The following is a 23064-nucleotide window of genomic DNA, read 5'->3' on the forward strand; positions in this document are numbered from 1 at the left end:
CAACCACTGCTCACTTTGCCTCCCCCCCCCCCCCCGGTTGCTAGATTGTCCTTTGCTTTCAAAAGGTAGAATGTCAAGAGTCTTCAACTGCAAATTAATGAATCCACAGATTAATTCATGGAGGGTTTTTTTTTTTTTAATGTCAGAGCCGGAAACAGCTTCTTGGGCTACATTCAGAATGACACTCTTACATTTTCTTTGACGTCTGTAAGGTGGATTTTAGAGGCAATCGTTCCCTCTATATAATAGCTAACTAGGGCAGTTGAGTGCCTATCAAATTGGCAGCAAAATGAGGTTCTCAGGCCTTGTGAAATGAACAGATATATACAGATCTAAAATAGAAAACTGCCCTACGCAGTGTTGAGCACAGAAAGAGAACCAAACTCACGGTCATCCAATGGAGATGAATGCTGGAAGAGTCAAGATAGATAAAAGATAGTACTTCTGCATTTAGTGTAAATCACATGGTCTGCCATGGAGTGATGGTCCATCTCTAGATAGTTGTCCAAAAATATGGCCCTCTTCCCCTGATTGCATGGGCTTGTCTGGGAAACGAACCGTACATTCAAAGTCAGAATCACCCAACTTTTAAGGCCATGGGCACATCTGGATTTTGAAGCAAGTCCCACTGCTTATCGCCACTTCTCACTGACTTCTCCAAATCAGCCCGCCCATCCCAAAAGAGAGAAAGAAGACACACATCAACACACTTTGCTTATCCAAGGAATCCAGGTACAAGTCGGATTCAGTAAGCCGGACCTGGGCTTTGAAAAGAAGCAAAGAAGCAAAAACGGAAGGGGGGAAGAACGTCATCCTTCTAACTTCCTCTTTAAGCTCTATGGTTTCAGCTCAAGGGAGGAAAAGGTAACAGCCCCATCTACCACATGATGAAGGAGGTCCAAAGGCTTCAGAGGCATCGGGGTAGATTTCAAGGACGTCAAGCCCTAAACCAAGAAGTTAAGATTGGTATTCCTCCTTCTGGTAACCTCTTTCTGCCAAAAAGTAACTTGCACACAATTTTTTAAGGGCACCAGAACTTGCTTTATTGAGGCAGTGAGTGGTAAAACAGAGGTGGCAGAGCCTATTCTGTTTTTGTTTGTGACGGGCGTCAGAGGGAATCTCTGGTGGGTGCCTTCGTTGCTGGAAATGAACATCCCAGAATGCACTTCAAGGTCTTCTTTTGAAATGTGACATCTTTATGTTAAGTATAAACAACATTTCGACAGCTTGCAGGCTTGACAGCCATATAACATCCTCAACACAGCCCTTGCTTCCTGCTACAAGGAAGTAAGTTACGAGATGGCGGCTTTCCCCCTCGGCTCTGGTACCATTTACCATTTCCTTTTCTTTCTTTCTTTCTTTCTTTCTTTCTTTCTTTCTTTCTTTCTTTCTTTCTTTCTTTCGCAATGGACCTCCTATCCCTATTCTGATTGCTGCAGTACATATGGACGCCTGCCAATATGCCTGAGGAGAGGCGCAGCAGACAGGCAGAGGCTGTGGTAGAAGTTACCTCTTCATTGAAGCGCCTTCTGATTTTGTGCCATTATCAAAGCAGTGTCTGGAAGTGCCCTTCTTTTAAAGTGAGATCTACCAGTGAAAATATAGTTGCTATTGTCGGAAATCAAGCCTTTATCAGGAGAAACTGGCCACTCTCCAGGCACCCGGCTTGATCTCCTGTTGACCTCCCTGTCTGCATTCCCCAGCAGGATACAGGCTAGGTCGCGATAGGCGATCCTTCTCAGCGTGAGAAGAACACACCCCCTCTTTCCTGCCCCCCCGGGCAGCGGAGAGAGATAGACAGAAACGTATTTACATGCCTTTATTTCTGTCTTTGCAGTGTTACAAAAAACATGACTGCTCTCTTCAAGCTCCAGCAGTCGAGAGTGAAACAAAACCTGTACTTCCTGTACAAGAGCAAAAGGAAGAGCTCATATTACACTCTGAGCTAATTCCGGTGCATTGCCCTGTGAATTGACTGTCCCTCTGTTTCCCACGGAACAGTCCTAACATTCCATCATGTGCTGTTTTCAAGCTAGCAGCTCGCGGCTGCATTGCTTTTATATCGTAACAGCTATATGCCTTTTATTTATATAATTAATAGAACTGAGGCAAAAGGCAAGGTAAGAAGCAGAATGTCTGGTTTGTGGGGAAGAGGAAAATGAGGCCACCACCTTGCTAAAGCTACGCAGGTCTGGGTCTGGTCAGTCCCTGGACAGCTGACCATCCGGGAACCATGCCACCTTGGGTTCCATGACAGAAGAAAGGAGGGAAATAGAAGTTTCCTTCAGATACATAGCATATTGATTGGCAATCCAAAGGCACACATGTAGAAAGGCAGAGGGGGTGGACACGGTCCCCCTTTAGGATTTTGGCTGAAAATGGAAAAACCAAAACAAAACGTGATGGTCAAGTATATCTCATGGGTTGCAGAGGAACACATGCAATAGGGATGGATCTGTCAGTTTTTGTTTCCTTCTGTTTCTCAGTATTCCAGTCATACTTTCAGTTCATATCTGCAGCCATTTGCTTTTTTAAAAAAAAATCCTCATGAAAATTCAGCAGCATTTTACGTGCGATTTTACCCTAATAAACACATCCTTGGACGCAACTTTGATTAAGCTGCACTTCTTCTTTTTTGCAAACAACTCCCTAACAGAATGCATTTCTGTATGCCGTTTTCACTGCTGTACACACTTCTTTGTTGCAGAACAGAGCTGCAAGATTTGGAGACACGCAAATTCTGTGGCTTCTCCGTTCAAAAAAGTGCAAATTAAAATGCAAGCAAAATCACATTTCTCACCCCTCCCAATCCTACAAATAAAATCATTCAAAGTTCTGACTAAAGTGTGACACTTACACAATATGAGTGCCATATATATGTGTGAGTAGATAGAGCATACATTTATTTTCTTTAAAAACAAACAAAAACAAAACCCGCCATTTTAGATTACAATCCTGAATGCACCTCCTGTGGAGTATGTCTTACTCAGCTCATTTGAACTTGCTTCTCAGTAAGCCTGCATATTAGCAGTGGGTAGGACTGGGCGATATCCGGTTTTCAACATTGTGATATATTCCCAGCCAACATCACGATATATACCGATATATCATGAGGTCTGAAATAAGGATGGAGCTACATAGAGGCATTGGTTGGCTTCACAGTTTTTCCCACATTGTGATTTTTGCATAACACACACACACACTATGATTCGTGCTAGATTGCCAGCCCAAAAGTTATGAAACCGGTTTTGGACACTACAGTGGTACTTTGGTTCTCAAACGCCTTGGTACTCAAACAACTTGGAACCCAAACACTGCAAACCCAGAAGTAAGTGTTTCAGTTTGCGAACCTCTTTTGGAAGCCGAATGTACTCCGTTTTGAGTGTTACACTTCCGATTTGAGTGCCACACTTCCGTTTTGAGTGTTATGCTTGGGCGGGCAGGCATTGCCCAGTTTTTTTAAAAACTCTGCGCATTTCTGTTTCACAGGGTGCGAAAAAAGAGCTTTGCACCTTGCCTGGCAGAGAAACCATGCACCTTGTGCCCCTCCTGGGCAACCGCGTGCCCGTGACTCCTGAGCCTCCCTGATCTGTCAAAACAAAGAGGCAAGGGGGCAGGAGATCGGGAAGGCTCAGGAGTCACGGGAGCGCGGTTGCCCAGTTTTTTAAAAAACTCTGTGCATTTATGTTTCACAGGGTGCGAAAGAAGGGCTTTGCACCTTTATACAATATGCATGTGTGCTTGGGCCCAGGGTCTTTTGCCTCACCATCTCCACTACTGACTCCCTGTTGCTACTCAGCTTCAAAAAAAAAAGTGCCCCCAGATTCCACCTGGTAACCTTACATTAGATAGCAAAATTCATGTTAAATTGCTGTTTTAGGGGTTGTTTTTAAAAGTCTGGAACAGATTAATCCGTTTTGCATTACTTTCTATGTGAAAGCGCGCCTTGGTTTTGGAACACTTTGGTTTTGGAATGGACTTCCAGAACGGATTAAGTTTGAGAACCAAAGTACCACTGTATATCAATATATCGCCCAGCCCTAGCAGTGGGGAACCTTTTTCAGCTGCAGGGACACAATCCCTCGTGGACAGCCCTTCCAGAGTCTGCATGTCTGGGGTTGCCGTGGCCAGTGGCAAAAGTGGGCGTGACCAGAGGTGGAGCAGCACAATGGCCCTTACCATCTGGCAACAGGATACATTTCAGGCATGCTTCACACACGCAAGCACATCTCTTCATCTAGGCAAGCAAGAGGCATTATGGAAGTTCTAGGGCAAAATCCAGCAAGGCAAAAGCACTTAAGGAAGGTGCGGAGCAGTCCCAAGGGCCAGACAGAGGAGATACCTGCAGGGCCACATTTGGCCCAAAGGGCTGAGGCTCCCCCATCCCTGCTGCATAGGAATGCATTCTCAGTGCAGATCCAAGTCTGCTCTTTTCGGGTGACCTGGTGAAATAATCTGCAACCCAGGGCCCTAGCACAGATGTCAACTTTTCATGCACCAGCAAAAGATACGGATTGCCCATGCAGCACCCCTGCATGGAGACGAGAGGAGGCGGACAGGAGAAGGCCAAGCCAGCAGCAGTATATGACAAACAAAGCTCCTGTTTTTCACATGGTGTACATTTTCACTGGCTCACGCAAAGGGCGCAGGAGGCGGTGATGCTCTCGGATCGTCTCGCAAGACTCCTGAGATGGCCAGAGGCAGCAGGTTTCGCAACACATTTGACGGCAGCTCCACTTAGAGCCAGAAGGTGAGGTGTCGGACGTTGGGGAGAAGTCAAAATCGGCAACCTGCGTTTCGACAACGGGGAAGACAAAAGCTGGTTCCAATAATGTCTCAGGTGACAAACCAACCCTCCCCATAACAGTTTAGAGAAGTTTAAGTATACTTGTAAGTTTGCATTTTTGGAAAATAGCCAGATGTTTTCAGCAATGCATCTAATTCTGTGAAGAATTATGTAGGGTGGTGGCTATTGGGCTGGATTCGAAACCTGGGAGACCAGGGTTCAAATCCCCACTCGGCCATGAAGCTCACTGGTGACCTTGGTCTAGTCACTGCCTCTCAGCCTGGCCTGACTCACTGTTGGTGGGGGGTGTTAGGATTCTTGCTCCGTGTTTGCAGTCATGAGATTGTTGTCTATCACATGACGGTGTATGTTTTCATTCCACAGAGCGGGAAGTGACGGAGACAGGATGTTTTGTACTACTGTGTTCTGGAATGTAGGACTATTGTCCTTTGTTCTTTCTCTCTTTGCTGTCTGATGAGAAAGAGGAAGGAGCTAAGTCAGAATGCTCTGAGTGTATTCTATGTAAGTAAAAGTAGATTAGCCAAAATGCTGTGCTACTGAGTTCTGTTACGCCAATACTTTGCAGGTTCGTAAGTGTGCCGATGTCTGTTGGCATTGGTCGCTGGGATGTTCAGGCTGAAGAAAGCTTTTGAAGCTCCCGAATGACCGACCAGGAGGGAGAGAACATGCCAGTCAGGCATGTGTCTCTGCCAGGGTCCTATACGAGAGTAGGATGATCCTAACAGGGGGGACATCCAGGAACATGGAGTGTCAGGACCACAGGATCTAGCAGCGATCAAGGGTCAGAGTCAGGGGCTGCAGAGTCTCCAGTTATGGAGTCATACACAAGAGACCACTGAGCCTGGGACTGATAAACAGGAGCCCATGGGAGCAAGCTCTCATGCCTGAGCCAGGACCTTTGAGGGTGTGTTTCCCCAAGCTTGAGAAGCCAAATGCCTCCCGGCGCACATCACCAGTTGGGTGGCGCATAGCCATAGAAGGCTATGGAGTGGAGGAAAAATGACCTGTCTTCAGGCCAGAGAGTTGGCCCCTTTAAGACACTAATGTCATGCACAAGAGGGTGGGGCCTAGAGGAGGTGGTCTGGGGGGCAGATGCTTTAAAAGGCTCAGTCTCCTCTCAGCCTTTGGAGCTAGCCTGGGGTCATACAGAGTGTGACCTGGCTGCCTGCTCTGTGGGATCTGGCCTCGGACCTGAAAATGATTTGAGGAATGGAACAGAGTGGCAGGAATCCTGAACAGCAGTATATCTGAAGGAGCATCTCCACCCCCATCGTTCTACCCGGACATTGAGGTCCAGCGCCGAGGGCCTTCTGGCGGTTCCCTCCCTGCGAGAAGCCAAGTTACAGGGAACCAGGCAGAGGGCCTTCTCGGTAGTGGCGCCCTCCCTGTGGAATGCCCTCCCACCAGATGTCAAAGAGAACAACAACTACCAGACTTTTAGAAGACATCTGAAGGCAGCCCTGTTTAGGGAAGCCTTTAATGTTTGATGGATTACAGTATTTTAATATTTTTTTGGAAGCCGCCCAGAGTGGCTGGGGAAGCCCTGCCAGATGGGCGGGGTATAAATAAATTATTATTATTATTATTATTATTATTATTATTATTATTATTATTATTACTGTGCTCCACGAGGCAACATTTTGTTGCAGGCCCCGCTTGTGATGCAAGTAAGGTTAAATTTGGCTTGGGTTCCTCGGCCCCCAGTATGAGCATAGCAGCCTTTAGGGAAGTACCTCCACAAGATCCTTTTGCTGTGTGCTGCTCCGGAACGTCACGTAGGCAGCTAACCCCAGCATGGCTGATAAGAGGGTGATGCAAGGCAGCACTAAGAAAGCTGGGTGGATGCCTGGAGAAGAGGAGAAGGAGGGTGCTTAGATTGGAAATCTTTCAGGAAACATCTCAACGCCATTGTACGTTGTGTGTGACCACACTTGGACTTCTATGTCCAGCTCCTGTTGCCACAACTCAAAAAGGAGCAGCCTGAATTTTTTTCCAGCTTGAGGGTCGCATTGCCTTCTGGGAACCTTCTGAGGGCCACATGCCAGTGGTGGGGGGCGGGGCCAGATGCCAGAGTGGGTGGAGCAACCTATGCACATGAGGTATGACTGTAGTGGCTTTCAACTTGAGGAAAAAAGGGGAAAGTGTGTGTGAGAGAGAGGGGGGGAGGGAGAGAGGGAGAGAGAGAGGTGTGTAGGATTACGCAAGGGGTGGAAGAAGTGGATAAACCTAAGCCCCTTTTCTCATAATATTGGAACCCAATGGGGTCACCTAATTACGCTGAACAATCCTGTGCAGGAGGAGAAAAGGTGAAGGAATGTAAAGGGCCCAGTCGAAATGGAGCAAGGAGCACTGGTGCACACACCAAAACTTATACAGCAGAAAATACTATTTATAATCTATTAGACTCCTTATCTAATGTAGCTCTTTGTTGGAGATGTAATATGGACAATGCTTCCTTGAAACACATGCTTTTAGTGTGTCCCACACTAAGTTTGGAGAGAAAGTGCTGGTCAACATAAACAAGACACTACAGGAAAATTTAAGATTTTCAGAAGTGAATAGGCTCTTGAACTATATACCGATGGAAATTGACAACAATTGACAGCGAAAATGGATTCTAGGCACCCTAATGGTGTCCAAGAGACTTTTTATAAACGACATTCTCCATATATATATATATATATATATATATATATATATATATAATATATCCTGCTTTCCAACTGTGGAGTAGCTTTTCTCCTAACTCTCACCTGACGGCCTCACTTGAATCTCCTGGTACGACTGCAGCATGTTGACCCCATTCTCCACTCGCACGCTAAGGCAGTACTGCCCAGCGTCCCTGAAGACGTGGCTCAGATTGTAGTGCGTAGCATTCATCGCCACCAGGTGGCAGTGGTCCCTGTCGAGCGGAACGCATTCGGTCTTGATTAACCAGCACAAGTGGAGAGGCAGGCTGGGAAGAAAGAAGGACAAAAGCTCTATTCTGCTTTAGGTGGCTGGCGCTGCAATTTTCTGCGTGCCAACTCAGAATCAAGCTAAAATGGGACTTACTCCCAGGTAGGGATAAAGGATAAATTTGATTCCTCTCCCATTTCAAGACAAGGCTACCAAACGGGGAGTTTCCAAAACAATGCGTGAACCGAAACACTGGGATCCTTTGACATGTGCTGACTCAATTTTCCAATGTAGCTCTCCAGCCAAGTAAAATGTGTACAGAAAAGATCACAATATATAAAATCAAAATCAAAACAATAACCTAAATAACACCCCCCCCCCAAAAGAGCCACATTTTAAAAGGGTAAAAGGTAAAGGTACCCCTGCCTGTACAGGCCAGTCGTGTCTGACTCTAGGGTTGCGCGCTCATCTCGCTCAAGAGGCCGGGAGCCGTCGCCTTCCGAAGACACTTCCGGGTCACTTGGCCAGCGTGACGAAGCTGCAACTGGCGAGCCAGCACCAGCGCAGCACATGGAAACGCCTGCTTTCGAACTGCTAGGTGGCAGGAGCTGGGACCGAACAACGGGAGCTCACCCCGCCGCGGGGATTTGAACCGCTGACCATACGATCGGCAAGTCCTAGGCACTGAGGTTTTACCCACAGCGCCACCCGCGTGGGTAAAAGGGTATAGGATGTCAATCAGGTCAACCAAAGGCCTGGTTAAAAAGGAACATTTTTGCCTGGCACCTAAAGGTGTACAATGAAGACGCCAGGTGAACTTCTTCTTCTTCTTTTTTTTTTTTAATAAATATTTATTAGGGTTTAAAATACAAATAGATATAATAAACAATGTAACATATGTCTTAACATAGTTTCACATCTTCTTTGGACTCCCTCACATCTCCCGCTCCCACTTTCATCTCTATAACTTTTTGCCAGCAATTTATCATCTTGTTTACATTTCTTATATCCCATCTATTTATTTATAATCTTGTGATTGACGCCAGGTGAACTTCCCTGGGGAGAGCATTCCACAGATGGGGAGCCACTGCAGAGAAGGCCCCGTTCTCGCGTTGCCACCCTCTGGACCTCTCACGGAGGGGGCACACAAAGGAGGGAGTCAGAAGATGATCTCACCTGGTTGGCCATTGTGAGAACAGGATCCTGGACTAGATGGGCCATTGGCTTGATCCAGCAGAGCTCTTGTTATGTTCCCCTACGCACACATTCTACTACCTATTTTCTTGCCTCTGCCAAAGCAGAAGCGTAACAACCCGGCTGGCAGTGCAAATGGATAAGAGAGCCAAAAACAACCGCCGTTCCAGATTCATTAGCTCAGCGACTGTTTTGAGAGATGATGTGGCAGATTTTGGCAGGCAATGTGACTGTTGTGTCTTGAAGAAGAGTCAACAACAGACCTTTGTCCTGCTGCGTTTTGGGACAGATTCCTGCTCTTTGGACCTCCGTATAGACAGCAAACACCAGCTACCTCATCCTTCAGAGGTTAGCTGCTTGCTTCTCCCTGCTGCCCGGGGCGTAGTCTACCCAGTGAAAGCAATGCACTTGGCCACGTTTACTTTTGATCTAATAATCCATTGATTTCATAGAGCTGAATGGGACCCCCGAAGGCCATCCATTCCAACCGCTTGCGATGCAAGAATCTCAGCTAAAGCATCCATGACAAATGGCCATGCAACCTCTGCTTAAAAACCTCCAAGGAAGGAGAGTCCACCACCTCTCGAGGGAGACTGTTCCACTGTCGGACAGCTCTAACTCTCAGAAAGTTCCTCCTGGCATTTAGTCAGAACCCCCATCGTTCTACCTGGACACTGAGGTCCAGTGCCAAGGGCCTTCTCACCCTGTGAGAAGTGAGGTTCCTGGGAACCAGGCAGAGGGCCTTCTTGGTAGTGGCACCCGCCCTGTGGAACGCCCTGCCACCAGATGTCAAAGAGAACAACTACTACCAGACTTTTAGAAGACATCTGAAGGCAGCCCTGTTTAGGGAAACTTTTAATGTTTGATGCATTACTGTATTTTAATATTTTGTTGGAAGCCGCCCAGAGTGGCTGGAGAAACCCAGCCAGATGGGCGGGGTATAAATAATAAATTATTATTATTATAGTCGGAAACTCCTTTCTTGTCACTTGAATCCTCGGGCTCAGGCACCAAATCCAGCCTCCCAAGACTTTCTATCTGGCGCTTGGGATGCTCCTCAAACCACACACTCGCCAGAGAATTCCTTAAGAGACAACTGATACACATTTCAGTTCCTGTTTTCTATGCCTTCAGGAGGTGCCTGTTGTCCTAGGAAACCCCAGAGGAGAATGCAAATAGCAGATCAGAAGGGAAAGCAGAATGATTGACATAGGTTTGTTTTTTGCTGGCTGCTTACCTGCCTTGGATATGCAGCGATAAATTTAAGTTTTCCATCACATGAGCCTCTGTGGATCCGACAATGTTAATACCTCGGACAGCATCTGAGGTAGAGAGGTTAAGAATCGTAAGTTTGTGCTTTGAAGGAAGAGAATTCGGTGCTGGTGTTAGTGTAATTAGTATTCTGAGCAAATCTGAGAGGGATAACATTGGAAGCACAACAGCGGGGATCATTCGGCTGGCAACTTAAGGGTTAATTCTGTTGCCAACAGAATTTGGTTCAAGCTGTGCACAACCACCTATGCACAACCTGTGTATCTGCAAACAAATGCAAATACTCCAAAATGTGCCACAGACCTCCTTACAAAGGGAACCCAACCTCCCCGCTCAGCAAAGTGAGCACAGTTAAGCATGTGCAAAGTGCTTTTCTCACATCTCAACCAGATCCTCACAGCTGAGATTAGGGGAAGAATGCCCAGGCTAAAGAATGTTTTTTTCCTTCCTGGTGGGGCTGAGTTTAGATACGCTTTATTTTAGCGATGGGCAGAGATTCTGGAATCCAGCAAGCGGGAACATCTGAGGCCAGTTTGGGAAGGACACACACAAACATTGTGTCTTTTGATCTCTGCCAAGCTAGACTGGTGACTGGGAGCGGCCGTTTAAACCATATAACACCGGTCCTGAAAGACCTACATTGGCTCCTGGTACGTTTCCAAGCACAATTCAAAGTGTTGGTGCTGACCTTGAAAGCCGTAAACGGCCTCGGTCCTGTATACTTGAAGGAGCGTCTCCACCTCCATCGTTCTGCCCGGACACTGAGGTTTAGCTCCAAGGGCCTTCTGGCAGTTCCCTCACTGCAAGAAGTGAAGTTACAGGGAACCAGGCAGAGGGCCTTCTCGGTAGTGGCGCCCACCCTGTGGAACGGCCTCCCACCAGATGTCAAGGAAATAAACAATCTGACTTTTAGAAGACATCTGAAGGCAGCCCTGTTTAGGGAAGTTTTTAATGTTTAATCTTCTATCGTGTTTTTATTGTTCTGTTGGGAGCTGCCCAGAGTGGCTGGTGAAACCCAGCCAGATGGGCGGGGTATAAATAAAAAAATATGATGATGATGATTTCTGAACCAATCCGGCATTACACTGAATGCTGCAGACTGTTCCTGTTCCATAGCCTACTCAAGAGTCTGTAGCTGCCCTGCCAATTTCAGGCTGCCCTTGGCCAGCTCCTCTTGTCTGACCTCTTACAACAGTGGTCCTACCTGCCACCTTCCTCCTCTGCCTCAGTGTCGCCCTTGTAGAACTCCGCAGGGAGGAGGGGGATGGGGACAAAAATAGAATTTGTTGGCTCTGGCTCTGCTCCCTGTTGGTTTCCCTGCCTTTTGCGCTGCCAGTCCCAATAGGAGTCAGTGATCACTGATCTGTAGGAAAGGAGACCAAGCTGACTCGGGTGGCGTTTGTGTGCGGATCAGATCTCCTGAACTTGTGTTCCTCACAGACCAAAAGGGATGCTGCGTATAGCACTAGCTTTTCCCTGCCGTTACCCATCAATTCCAACGCAGCAGAAAAATGCCCTGTTTTCTGGACCATCTTTCTTCGTTGCTCCATGCTGCTCCCATCTTGTCTCCATTCTGCTGCCACCTCCAGGTGCACAGTGCAAACCCCAACAGTAGGGTAATTGTGGTAGACGGTGGGGTATTCTGTTGTCATCTCGGTTCTGCAGGTGATGGGGAAACAGTGGAAATCAATTGTGTTTGTGTAGGCATATTATCTGATGGTTTCATTCATGAATTGCTTCCTATGCATCTTTAACATCTGAGTAAGAAGAGACTATGCGCCATCTGGACTGTGGCCTGGATTCAGTGGTGGACTGGATCAGGGCCAATAAACTGTGTTTGAACCCTAAGGATACGAGATGAGCCTTCTGGATCAGGCTAATGACTTATCTAGTCCAGCATCCTCTTCTCCCAGTGGCCAACCTGTGAGAAACCCTCAAAGCAGGATCTGAGCATACAAGGACCCTCCCATCCTCTGGCCTCCAGCAGCTGGTATTCAGAAGCATTAGGGTCTCTAGCTGTGGAGCCTGAACATAGCCAGCATGGCTGGTGGTCAGAGGCACTGTGGTTGAGTGGTTCTTATGTCAAAGAAATTGGCCAGCCGTCTATTCTAGACATGTTCCAATCCCTCTGAAATGAAGATCTAGAGCAAGGGCTGGGAGATATATCATCTAAAACTGTTTTGAAGTCCATATTGTGCTATCGGCTTCATAATTTTTGACCTGGCAATATATTGCAAATCATGATGTGTGTGTGTGCGCTATGCAAAAATCACGATACGGGGAAAACCGTGAAGCCAGCCAAAGCCTCTTCATAGCTATATTCTTATTTCAGATATTGTGATATATCAGTATAGCATAATGTTTAGCTAGTGATGTATCACAATGTTGAAAATCAGATATCAATTACGACTGTTCTTGGCTAGGGGTAGTCTAGTCACAGTGACTCATGCCTGGTAACCTCAATTCTTAATAACTGCAATGCAATGCTCTATGTGTGGTTATCATTCAGTGTGATCTCAGAGATCCACCTGGTGAGAAATGATGTTTGTGGTGGTGGTGGGGGTCTGTTGGTAAGGATATATTAGTACAGGCATATAAATAATGGTCTCTGCTAAAATCTGTATAAATAAAGGGAGGGAAAGAAAAAATAGGGACATACCCATCTCCAAAATCCCATTTGTAAGTGAATGAAGCTGACTTGAAATAATTACTTGGGTCATGAAGTAAGAATGATACCCGGGTCAGGGCGCCTGTTGGAGATCGGGAGTCAAGTTTGTCATGGTCCTCTGTTTGGGTAATGGACAGATTCCCTACTATAAACTCTGTCGGGGGGAAAAATACAAAGAATATATTTAGTCATCTGAAGCTCTCTCAAAGACCTTCCCATCTAATGAGAAAATCTCTCGTTTATTCTTTTTGAGGATAGGCAAATACTGGGATTTCCCCAGCTTTGATCAAGTTTAATTGGTACATGGTATCAACTAAAACTTTAAGTTGCTCATCAGGGGGAAGTACATTTTAAAGGAGAAAAAAAAGATCTGAGCATTGGCTGAGACTAAAAAGTGGCAGAATGGAAGCCAACCGCAATAAGCAGCTGCACAGACCAATTCTATATCTCTGTCCACCCTTCCTCTTAGACAGGAAGGAATATAAGAGGACTTCCTGTTCCAGCTGAGCGTTGCTTATGCAACAGTGTCATCCTTAGCTCGGCTGTGTCTTCCAAACTTTGGTTATGCAGTACTTTAGTCCTGACATGGCTTGCTGCTTCTTTGTTCACCCTGTGGTTCTTCTGTGGTCCTTACCACTGGTTGGTCCCATGATCCCTGGCTCACCCCAGCCAAGGCCTGGCAATGGCAGAGGGCCCTCGTCAATTATGTGGGTGAGCAACAGAGATGAGCTTTGGCGTTGTATTGAGAAAGTATTTTTTTTTGAAAAGGCAACGGTCACAGGGGAAGGCTGTTCCAGAGTCAGGAAGGATTGAGAGGTGTCTGAGAAGTGATGAGCCTAGGAGAACCAGCATTGTAACGTTCTTGGACGTAGTGGGAGTTCAACATGGCCAGTGGCTTCCCAGGTCCAGCCACTGCCATCAAGGAAACCCTAGTCAGGTGAGTCATGGACAGGTAGACAAGGTCACAGGCAAGGGTGGAGAGTCCACCACAGATACTGCCTCCCTTCAACCTAGAGCTGGCCCTGTAGGACATCTTCAGAAGCACTGTACGAGACCCCCTTCTCTTACAGGAAAACATAATAAAATATGCACATTTTACCTGACACCTCTAACTCCGTTAGGTTTCTTGCAATGGTCTGACAGAGCCAGCAGTCTGTGTGCATCACCTGAACGGAAACAGGAAAGACTCCTGGAAATGGGCTGGTCACTATAATTGTGGAGTTCGCACCATGCCCGGAACTCTCTACCAAAGTCAAAGGGGCATAAACCCAGTTGAAATGGTACTTCCGGTCACTAACGGGTGAGTTGCCTCCATCCTTCATACGCAACGTGGAATGAATTGTAGCCTGTGCTTCTGTCGTGATGGGGCCGTCATTGGTAATGTCCAAGTCATACAGGACTGAAGAAATAAAATCAATGCATACGATTTCAGAAATTCACAGTGCAATCCTAACCATACTGACTTAGAAGTAAATTGAAGCCCTGTTGAATTCAGTGGGATCCCAGGTAAGACTGCAGCCTTAGCTATGGCAATAACAAAGCCAGGATGTTTTCATTTCCTAGGCACACCATAGAGGAACTCATAGTTGCTGTTTGTGGTCCCCTGTGGCTCAGATGCACAGCTCATATCTACTAGGAGCTGTGTACTCAACATTGCGGGCCCAGTTTTGCAAAACTTCCGCCCTGCAGCGAACATATAGGACCACGCCCTACTTGGGGAAGACTTCATGATTATTATTATTTCAGCAGGCATTTCTAGTTTTTCTTTCTCCTAGTTTTGCTCTTACTTTTAAGTGACTTTTATGATGCATGCTCCATCCCTACTGAATGCTGCTTATGTAATATGGCATTAAGCTGTGCATGTACTACAGTCGTACCTTGGTTCTCAAATGCCTTGGTACTTGGACGTTTTGGCTCCCGAACGCCAAAAACCAGGAAGCGTTCCGGTTTTCAAACGTTTTTTGGAAGCTGAACGTCCGACACGGCTTCTGCTCGAGTGCAGGAAGCTCCCGCAGCCAATCAGAAGCTGCGCCTTGGTTTTTGAATGGTTTCAGGAGTCGAACAGATTCCAGGAATGGATTAAGTTTGAGAACCAAGGTTCCACTGTATTTAAATAAATGAATGATAGATTTTTCTTCTGAACCCAAAATATTTTCTGGGCAGGCGACAACTTGAGAATGAGCAACACTGGTTAGATATTAGTTGGATGGATTCATCTTGCTTTAAAACTGCAAATGATAAATGCGACTTCGAGCCTGGTGTTAATTTTCTGTTGATACTGATCTGGACATCTGGAGGGCTTTTATTAACTTAGATGTTAACCTTAAGACATATGTGCTGATAACTATTGTATCTGTAATGTGAACGAATGGTGGGGGGGTTTTTTTTGTTACTATTGGTATTATTTATATATTATTTTTGTTTTTTATTGCCTTTAATTCTTTCACCCCCCCACCTTCCTTTTCTTTGTTAAACGTTAATAATAAAACATGATAAATTGGATCCTTGACCTTTTAAAACCTTCCGCAAAATGTTCTTCTGGAGACCAGCAGGCCAGTTCTTTGACTCAGCAGAGTTTTCTCTCTCACCTAAGGATAAATACACTGTACCACATTGCCTGGATTCCTAATGTTCCTTTACTCTGCCATAACTGATGACAAATGTTAACACACCAGTGTGATGAACAAATCCAGGAGTGTGATAAATCGCAAACTATTTAAAGCCAGCTCTTCGAGAAACTGTACTTTCTCCTGCCACTTGGTTCCAAACCTTGGAGGGTGAAAAATGGGCAGGGAACGTAACGTATTGGTATATGGTATATGGATGCTGCTTTTTGCTGATTTTATTATTACCGTATTTTTCCGTGTATAACACGCCCCTGTATATAAGACACCCACTTTTTTGGGGGGGGGGGGACTCCAAATTAAGAAAATGGGGGGATACACTATCCATGTATAAGACGCCCCCAATTTTTAACATAACTTTTTAAAAAAAACAACACCTAGTCATATACATGGAAAAGTACGGTATATTTTTTATACTGCCTTGACATAGTTTGAAGATGGGAATTATAATATCTACATGGTGCCTAGGGAACAACTTGTACCTTAATATCAGCAAGACAAAGGAGATGGTGTTGGACTTTCGGAGGAAGAGAGGAGAACTAGCCCCGCTGTACATCGGGGAGGGCTGTGTGGAGAGAGTCTCTTCCTTTAAATTCCTGGGAGCTTATCTCAGTGAAGACCTTACTTGGAAAATCAATACAACCCAGGTGGTTAAAAAAGCCCAACAGAGACTCTATCTCCTCAGAGTATTGCGGAAGAACGATGTCAGTCAACATCTGATGATCTCCTTCTACCGGTCCACAATAGAAAGTGTCCTTTCATACTGCATCACGGTGTGGTACGCTGGTTTGACATCATCCGATAGGCAGTGGCGTAGCGTGGGGGGTGCAGAGGGGGCCGGCCGCACCGGGCGCAACATCTGGGGGGGGCGCGCTCGCACTCGCAGCTCTCTGCCCCTACCTGGCTCACTCACTCACTCTCACTGCAGTGCTGGCTGTGCGAATCCGATCCGAGCCGCTGGGTCGCCGCCCACTGTGGAGGGGGTGGGTGCCAGGCGTGCGGTGCGGAGAGAGAGCGAGGGACTATCTGGGGGAGGGACAGTGCAGCGGCCGTCCAGCGCAGCGCTGAGCGCGGGAGAGAACCACACCAGACCAGACCAGGCAGCAGCAAGAAGAAGCTGGCAGCGGCGGCAGATTAGGGGTTAGGGGGCGCAAATTACTTGCCTTGCCCCGGGTGCTGACAACCCACGCTACGCCGCTGCCGATAGGAAGTGCCTACAGAGGGTGGTGAATACCACACAAGATATTATGGGCTGTCCCGTGAATCCGCTGGATGAAATAGTGGAAGATCGTTGCGTCAGGAGAGTGAGGAAAATTCTCAGGGATGATTCACACCCTGGCTGGCACTTTCTGGATCTCCTGCCCTCGGGCAGAAGATATAGAAGCATGATTAGTCGCACCAACAGGGTAAAGAACAGCTTCTATCCGTGGGCTGTTAGGCTGCTGACTGAAAAGATAACAACAGGGCAACTGATTTTCGGGTTTGGTGTGTGTGCGTCAGTAAACGAGGGGAATTAAGACTAAGAGAGCTGAGTGGGGGGTGCTTGTGTAATCTCACTGTATACAAGTTGTAAAGTGACAATAAAGTATTTCAATTTCAATTCCAATAAACACATGAATGAATAAAATAAATATTGGACCACTATTTCCCCTGTCCTCTGTGCATCGGGGGCGGGGCACACATTTTCCAGCCTGAGGGCCACATTCCCCCATACATAACCATGTGGGGGCCACATGTCAATGGTGGATGGGGCCAGATGCCAACATGGGCAGAGCAAATTGATGTGATAGTCACCTTTGTACAATAGATTACATACCAGCCATGCAAAAGCCAGAGGTGTTTTCTCTCTCTCTCTCTCTCTCTCTCTCTCTCTCTCTCTCACACACACACACACACACACACACACACATATCACACACACACAGCCTCTCTTTGGCTTCCTTCCAGGCAAGTGAGAGCCACCACAGTTCACAGACATATTCCAGCCAGGTGAAAACATTCAAGGGGGGTTGGGCCTGTCGGAGTGGGTGTAGCCCATGAAGAATTCCAAGGGCCACAGAGAGAGGCTTCAAGGGCCGTATTTGACCCCAGAGCTTTATCAGAGCAATATCCTGCTGACCTGAATGGTGATGACTTTGGAAAAGAAACGAACATCTGCCCTCTGTACGTAAAGCAAATTTTGTAATTGTAGAGTTAAAGCCATCAGATCTGTTCAGCATGTTAACAGAGTACGGACTCAGTGACCGGGCTGTTTCCAAATGTTTGCGTTAGCTTAAGAATACTATTAACAATTCCAGCAGCAGCAGCAGCTTCTGGAAAGAGGTCATTTAACAAAAAGCAAGCTAATAAAGAGTTACAATCAGGAACATCTTGTGGATTTGGCCGGGCTACTGAACCAAACAAACATTGCCAGGACAATCAATTTTCACGTGGTGACTGGAAATTTTTTCCACAAAAAGGCCAGAAAACCTTTTTTTTTAAAAGTGAATAGTAAGTTTATCTACCTTTCTAAAACTAATACTACTGTCTTCTGATGGCCTGGTCTGCATTGCAATATAAAATAATGTTTCAGTGTGAATTCTTTCTCCTCATCTGTATTGCAGCATAAACAAAGATGTTCAAATCAAACGTTCAAAATTCCTCTCAGAGGCCCTGTCCCTAGGATTAAAGTTTCTGATGTAGAAATGCTGTTTTTCGCTCTTTTCCCCCAATGGGGAAATGTCCTGGGTGAGAGAAACTCCTGCCACGCCTTCTTCCATCTTGCACAGAAGCAGAACATAGAGCCATCAACCTCAGAGCTGCGAAAAGCCATCTCTTCCTCCAGACAGTCACTGTCCACCAACTCGGATGCCATTTATTATCTTTTAACCCCACCGGACCCTGAGATGTAAGGCAATTCTTGCCTGCCCTTCTTCTAGAGGTCTGGAATATAATGGAAATGAACGGTGCAGTGTGGAACCCTAGATTTAAATGCAGCCCCTTGAATGCCAGCCAACACACCTTGATATTTATAGCCTTGCTCTTGTGCTGGGATGCTGGCAGAATAAAATTTCCGGTGCATGTATGCATCTCAGAGTATACAAATCACATTGCTTCCCTTAGACATAAAGAGCTGACCAGTCTTACCTGATGCTGATCTGACATGGCAAAGGAGGAGCACACTGCAAACTACCTTGGAGAGGGTCAGAGAGGCAAGTGTCTGGGCCATTTAGAAAACAGCTTCCAAAGGAAATGTCATCGGCTTGGCTCCCGCAATTGCTTAGCTCCGGCAAGCAGGCTTCATCTTCAATTGTGCTAGCTTGCCTTAAGGAGGAGACGGCCAAGTATCAATGGCAGGTGCTGCCCCCTAAGGGCAAGCTGGTTGTACTTACACATTGTTCCTGCGCTGCAGATGCGGGTCACATCCCATCCCTGCAGAAATGTTATTCCCAGGTTTGTTTGTTTTTGTTTTAGATTAAAAACAAAACAAATATACAGAAACGACAACCCCCAGAATATTGTGGCTGGGGAAAGCTGCTGTTCTTTCTTTCTTTCTTTTAAATAAATTATGTTTACTGAGTTTTAGAGAACATACAGGAAGCACAGAATATAGGCAAAATCTGAAATCAACAGATTCACCTGTCCCTAAAATTAGGGGTAGGAAGGAGGAGGAATGAAAAACTGGATGGCAAGTATCAGGAAGAGTGGATTAAATTTAATGATTATCTAGTTAAATTTGTTAAGTTAAATTAACTGAAAACAGCTTGCAGATACTTAATTGGCTTAGGAATTTATTTATGTTAAGTGATGAATTAATATGTTTAATTCCATAAGGTGAAGATTTAAGGATGTTAATGTTTAAGTTAAATTTCATAAGAATTGGGATTTGGAAAACTGTTAAAAGGACATGCAATGAAATTCAACCAAGGGGAAGCGAGGAAGTCACTTAACAAAGTTAATAAGTGTAATTTTCAATAAGGCTATGATTTATGTTTGTTTGTCTTGTGTGTTTGTTTGTTTATAATATTGTGAAAACGAATAAAAAATTTTGAAAAAAAGAAAAAGAAAAACTGGATGGCAAAGGCGATGGAATGGAAGAGGGCAGGGCTGACTGACTGGAACATTGAACTGCTCCGCTACACTGCAACATTTTGTTGCAGGTCACATCTTTATTTCCAGTATGCTGCAGAATGCCGGTTGCTAGCACTGCATCCTTAGGAAATGATCTCAATACCAAACATTCAAAAATAAAAAATTCACATTCCTATGCATATTCCTTTTCTAATTGATTTTGGTTTTTAAGTTGTAGCATCCTTCTGTTCCCCCCCCCATTTATTCTGCCACACAAGGACCTTATTTGATACAGTTATGACTAAATATGAAAGTTAAATAATATTCTAATGCTTTAGGACAGATGTTTTGGACTACCCATCAGCCCCAGCCAGTCAGATTTGGAGTCCTGCTCTGGGTTGCTGAAAGCATCACATACAGTAGCTTTACAGTCAGCCACACAACAACCCTGTAAGGCTTGTCAATATTAATATCTCCACATCGCAGGTGTTAGATTGAGGGTGACTGAGCATGGCGTGCCTAAAACAATCTGATTAAAGGAAAGCAGTGAAATTTCAACTAGGCTTCTATGGTATTAAAATTTATTGTACTTTAGAATTATAATCTCTACTCTTCCTTTCCCCATGTATCGCTAGCGTCATATACACATCTACTTAGAAGTATGGCATATTGAATTCAATGGGGCTTACTGATCAGTAAGAGATGTTAGGATCGCAGCCTTACTTTTCTTGAAAATTAAGGAACTAATAACGTTATTGCTTGTGGCAGCCGGACAACTGATTGCGCAAAACTGGAAAAATTGAGGGTACTTGCAACTTTCCATATGGAGACAAAATGGATTGACAGTGGTGGCATTAATGGAGAAATTTAGAAAATATATGTGAGCTCCAAATGGAACTCAAGACTCCCAACAATTGTATGGAATTATGGTTTCCTTTCATTACTTTCCTGTCTGACAATCTATAAAACTGGCATCTTTCATCTACGCATGGACCATAGTTGTTTAATGTACTTCGTTAAATTCACGGGTGAGAGGTGGGGGCGAGTTTTGTTGTTGTTGTTAAGTTTATTGATGTATAGGTATGATTTTGATGCTTAACATTGAGGAAAAAAGGAAAATAAGGTCTACGCAATCACTTTGCACACCCTTATTACAGAGCACGCCCTATTGAACGTAGAAGCACGTCCCAGTAAAGATCTATACAGTATAGGATTGCCCTGCGCGCCCCACTGTTTGCATAGGATTGCCCTGCGCGCCGAGGGAAGCGGGGAGGGGGGAAAAAGACAGCAGCGCGCTGATTGGTGGACGAAGGGCTAGAAGAGGGACGGACATAAATATAGGAAAAGTTGGAGAGTGACCATGCAACCTAAACTTCCGGTGAACAATTGAAGGCTCCGAATCTCTATGGCGTGAAGCGGCGCCGCTCTGGCTCTCAGCCGCTCTTTGATGAACCCCGCCCCTTTTTCTGACATTCCTTTTGCCCTGAGAGAGCGGAAAGCCAGTTTTTCGACGGGAGGCCGGAAGTAGTAGGAGCGCTTCGCTCTGTTTCTTTCGTATCTCTATAGCGAGGAGAGCTAACCGGAAGTGGCGCTTGGTGTGCTTCCGCTTTGGGGTGGGCAAGCAGCAGGGGGAGGCAGGCGGGCAGGCGAGGAGAGGCGCCCATGCGCCGCTGGTGCCGCCGTCGCTGCTCCGGCCACAGCTGCTGCGCGGAGGCAACAAAGGAAGGCATGAAGGAGCCGCGCGGCCTGGACTGGTGAGGGGAAAGTGGGGGGGGGGGGAGAAACGGAGAGGAAACGGGGCGAGGGGAAAGGGGAGGGGGGACAAGAAAGGAGGGCGAGGCGAGTCCCCCTCCCGTTCTGAGAGGAAAGTGGGCGTGGCTGCGGGAGCTTCTGAGGGAGGCCGGAGGAGGCGGGGTTTCTGCTGTGGAGGGAAGAAAGGGGCGGGGCCGAGCGCACGGGAGCCGAGGATTGGTCCGCCGCTGCGCGCGTGGCCTGCGAGGGGGAGGAGTCAGCCGAAGGCGCTGAGGGGCCCCTGACGCCTCGTAGAGGTTAGAGTGGCTTTTCCCTCACCTGCTCTCCCGCCTTCTGGGTGGCTGCTGGACTACAGCTCCCATCATGCCTCGCCGCTGGCCACGCTGGCTGAGGCTGATGGGAGATGGAGTCCCCACGGGGGGGGCCAGGAAGTTGAGGGACTGAGCTCCGAGGAGCTCCGAGTTCGAATCCCCACTTGCCCGTGACCCGCTGCCACTCGGCCTAACCTACCTCACAGGGGGGTAGTTGTGCAGATGACGTAGTACGTGCGTCTTATGTGAAAGGAGAACGGGGTGGGGGTAAGGATGGAAGGGTCCGGCGTAGCAGACTTGGTGGCCGTCACTACCTCCTGTGGGAGCCAGTTCCATAGCTTCAACTAAAATAGTGAAGATCCGGGTTCAAGTCTGCACTGGTTGACTTTTAGGCAAGCAGCTCCTGTTCTGCCTAACTTCCTTACAGGGTTGTTGTGTGGATAAATTGTGGGCTTGTGGGTGGTGGTAGAACCATGCATACTCACTTGGGAGTTCAAGGAAGTCCAACCAGCTGTGCTTCCTTTTAAGACCTGGCACATTGGGGTTGTAAGATTCCGCAGGTATGATCTAGTTGAGATTCTTGCATTGCAGGGGGTTGGACTGGATGACCCTTGGGGTCCCTTCCAACTCTGTGATTCTAAGCAAATTTATAGCCTGAGGCAGAATGGGAGGGGAGATGGGTTGCTCCTTTGGAGAAGTGAAGTGAGAGCAGTTTAGGGGGCTAAGAACATAAGAGCTTTGCTGGATCAGGCCAGGGGCTCATCTAGTCCAGCATCCTATTTGTATAGTGGCCAGCCAGGGGCTGGTGGGAAGCCTGCAAGCAGAACCTGAGCTTGACAGCACTTTTACCACCCTGCCATTTCCAGCAACTGATACTTAGAGGCATACTGCCTCTGACAGCAGAGGTTTTGTAGATTGTATATGGGCAGGGGGTCTGTTTGGCAAACAGTCCAAAACAGAGGCAAGCTTTCATGTGGAAGGGGTTTATTTGTTTATATACCACCCTTCAATGTAAGATCTTATGTTGAATTGGAATGGAGCTGGAGAGAGGAAGCATTTACTGTATATCCTTACTTGCCAAAATTTGTATCCTGGCGAACAGGGGATGTGTCTTTCTCCATTTATCCTCCTTACAGCACTAAGGTTTGCCTTAGACCAGACATGTTACTTTTGAATTTCAGTGTGTAAATTTCAGTGGCAAAAATTTGTCCCAGTGCTGAAACATATTTGTTTAAATGGCAGGATTTCTCCTGCATTAACAACAGCAATTGCTGTCATGCTCCCATGCTACTGTGTATTGTTTAAAACCCAGCTATTTTAATGCGTGTGAACTGTTACCAATTGAAAACATCACATGTTTGCCCTGGTTGTGTTATGGCCAATGACTGAAATTGGGGAATTGAACCTTTACAAGTTTTCCAGTAGTCTTTGAGGTTTTTTAAAGTTTTTAACAACAACAACAACAACTGGTTTAGCTCCAATAATACT

General features: G+C 46.4%; 2 protein-coding genes across 7 annotated transcripts in view; one reads left to right on the forward strand and one right to left on the reverse strand.

Moving 5' to 3' along the window:
- Window positions 1-1017: 1017 nt before the first annotated feature.
- Window positions 1018-18875, reverse strand: TMEM130 (transmembrane protein 130). 3 transcript variants are annotated; one of them, XR_013979436.1, is made up of 9 exons: window positions 18590-18875; window positions 13939-14238; window positions 12831-12993; window positions 11658-11830; window positions 10137-10221; window positions 7561-7763; window positions 6541-6653; window positions 4512-4790; window positions 1018-1177 (listed from the first exon to the last, which is right to left on the reverse strand). XR_013979436.1 is itself a non-coding variant. In XM_080981161.1 (8 exons), exons 1-8 carry the CDS (start codon window positions 18669-18671, stop codon window positions 4608-4610), a joined length of 1302 nt encoding a protein of 433 aa, XP_080837287.1. In that variant the 5' UTR covers window positions 18672-18875; the 3' UTR covers window positions 2750-4607. The 3 variants fall into 3 exon arrangements, 1 of the variants encoding a protein (XP_080837287.1); XR_013979437.1 differs by having other exon boundaries at window positions 1018-1194; XM_080981161.1 differs by lacking the exon at window positions 1018-1177 and having other exon boundaries at window positions 2750-4790.
- A 2249-nt stretch (window positions 18876-21124) lies between these two features.
- The window catches only part of TRRAP (transformation/transcription domain associated protein), a 154500-nt gene continuing 152560 nt past the window's right edge, over window positions 21125-23064 (forward strand). For 3 of the 4 annotated variants that reach the window (XM_080980887.1, XM_080980889.1, XM_080980890.1), the window contains exon 1: window positions 21125-21267. The gene's annotated coding sequence lies outside the window, so the exon portion shown is untranslated. Of the gene's footprint in view, window positions 21279-23064 lie in introns of all 4 variants that reach the window. The other variant, XM_080980888.1, reaches the window with a different exon arrangement.

This window comes from Podarcis pityusensis (genome assembly GCF_964106645.2).
Source record: "Podarcis pityusensis genome assembly, chromosome: 14".
NCBI lineage: Eukaryota > Metazoa > Chordata > Lepidosauria > Squamata > Lacertidae > Podarcis > Podarcis pityusensis.

Excerpts from the sequence above, each read along its gene's own strand:
- TMEM130 (XM_080981161.1), bottom strand. The coding sequence starts at position 18,671 with ATGGCCCAGACACTTGCCTCTCTGACCCTCTCCAAGGTAGTTTGCAGT. Across the intron at positions 14,239-18,589 it reads CCATGTCAGATCAGCATCAG|TCCTGTATGACTTGGACATT; the intron begins GTAAGACTGGTC and ends TTATTTCTTCAG. Across the intron at positions 10,222-11,657 it reads TGCTGCGTTGGAATTGATGG|ATGCTGTCCGAGGTATTAAC; the intron begins GTAACGGCAGGG and ends TCTCTACCTCAG.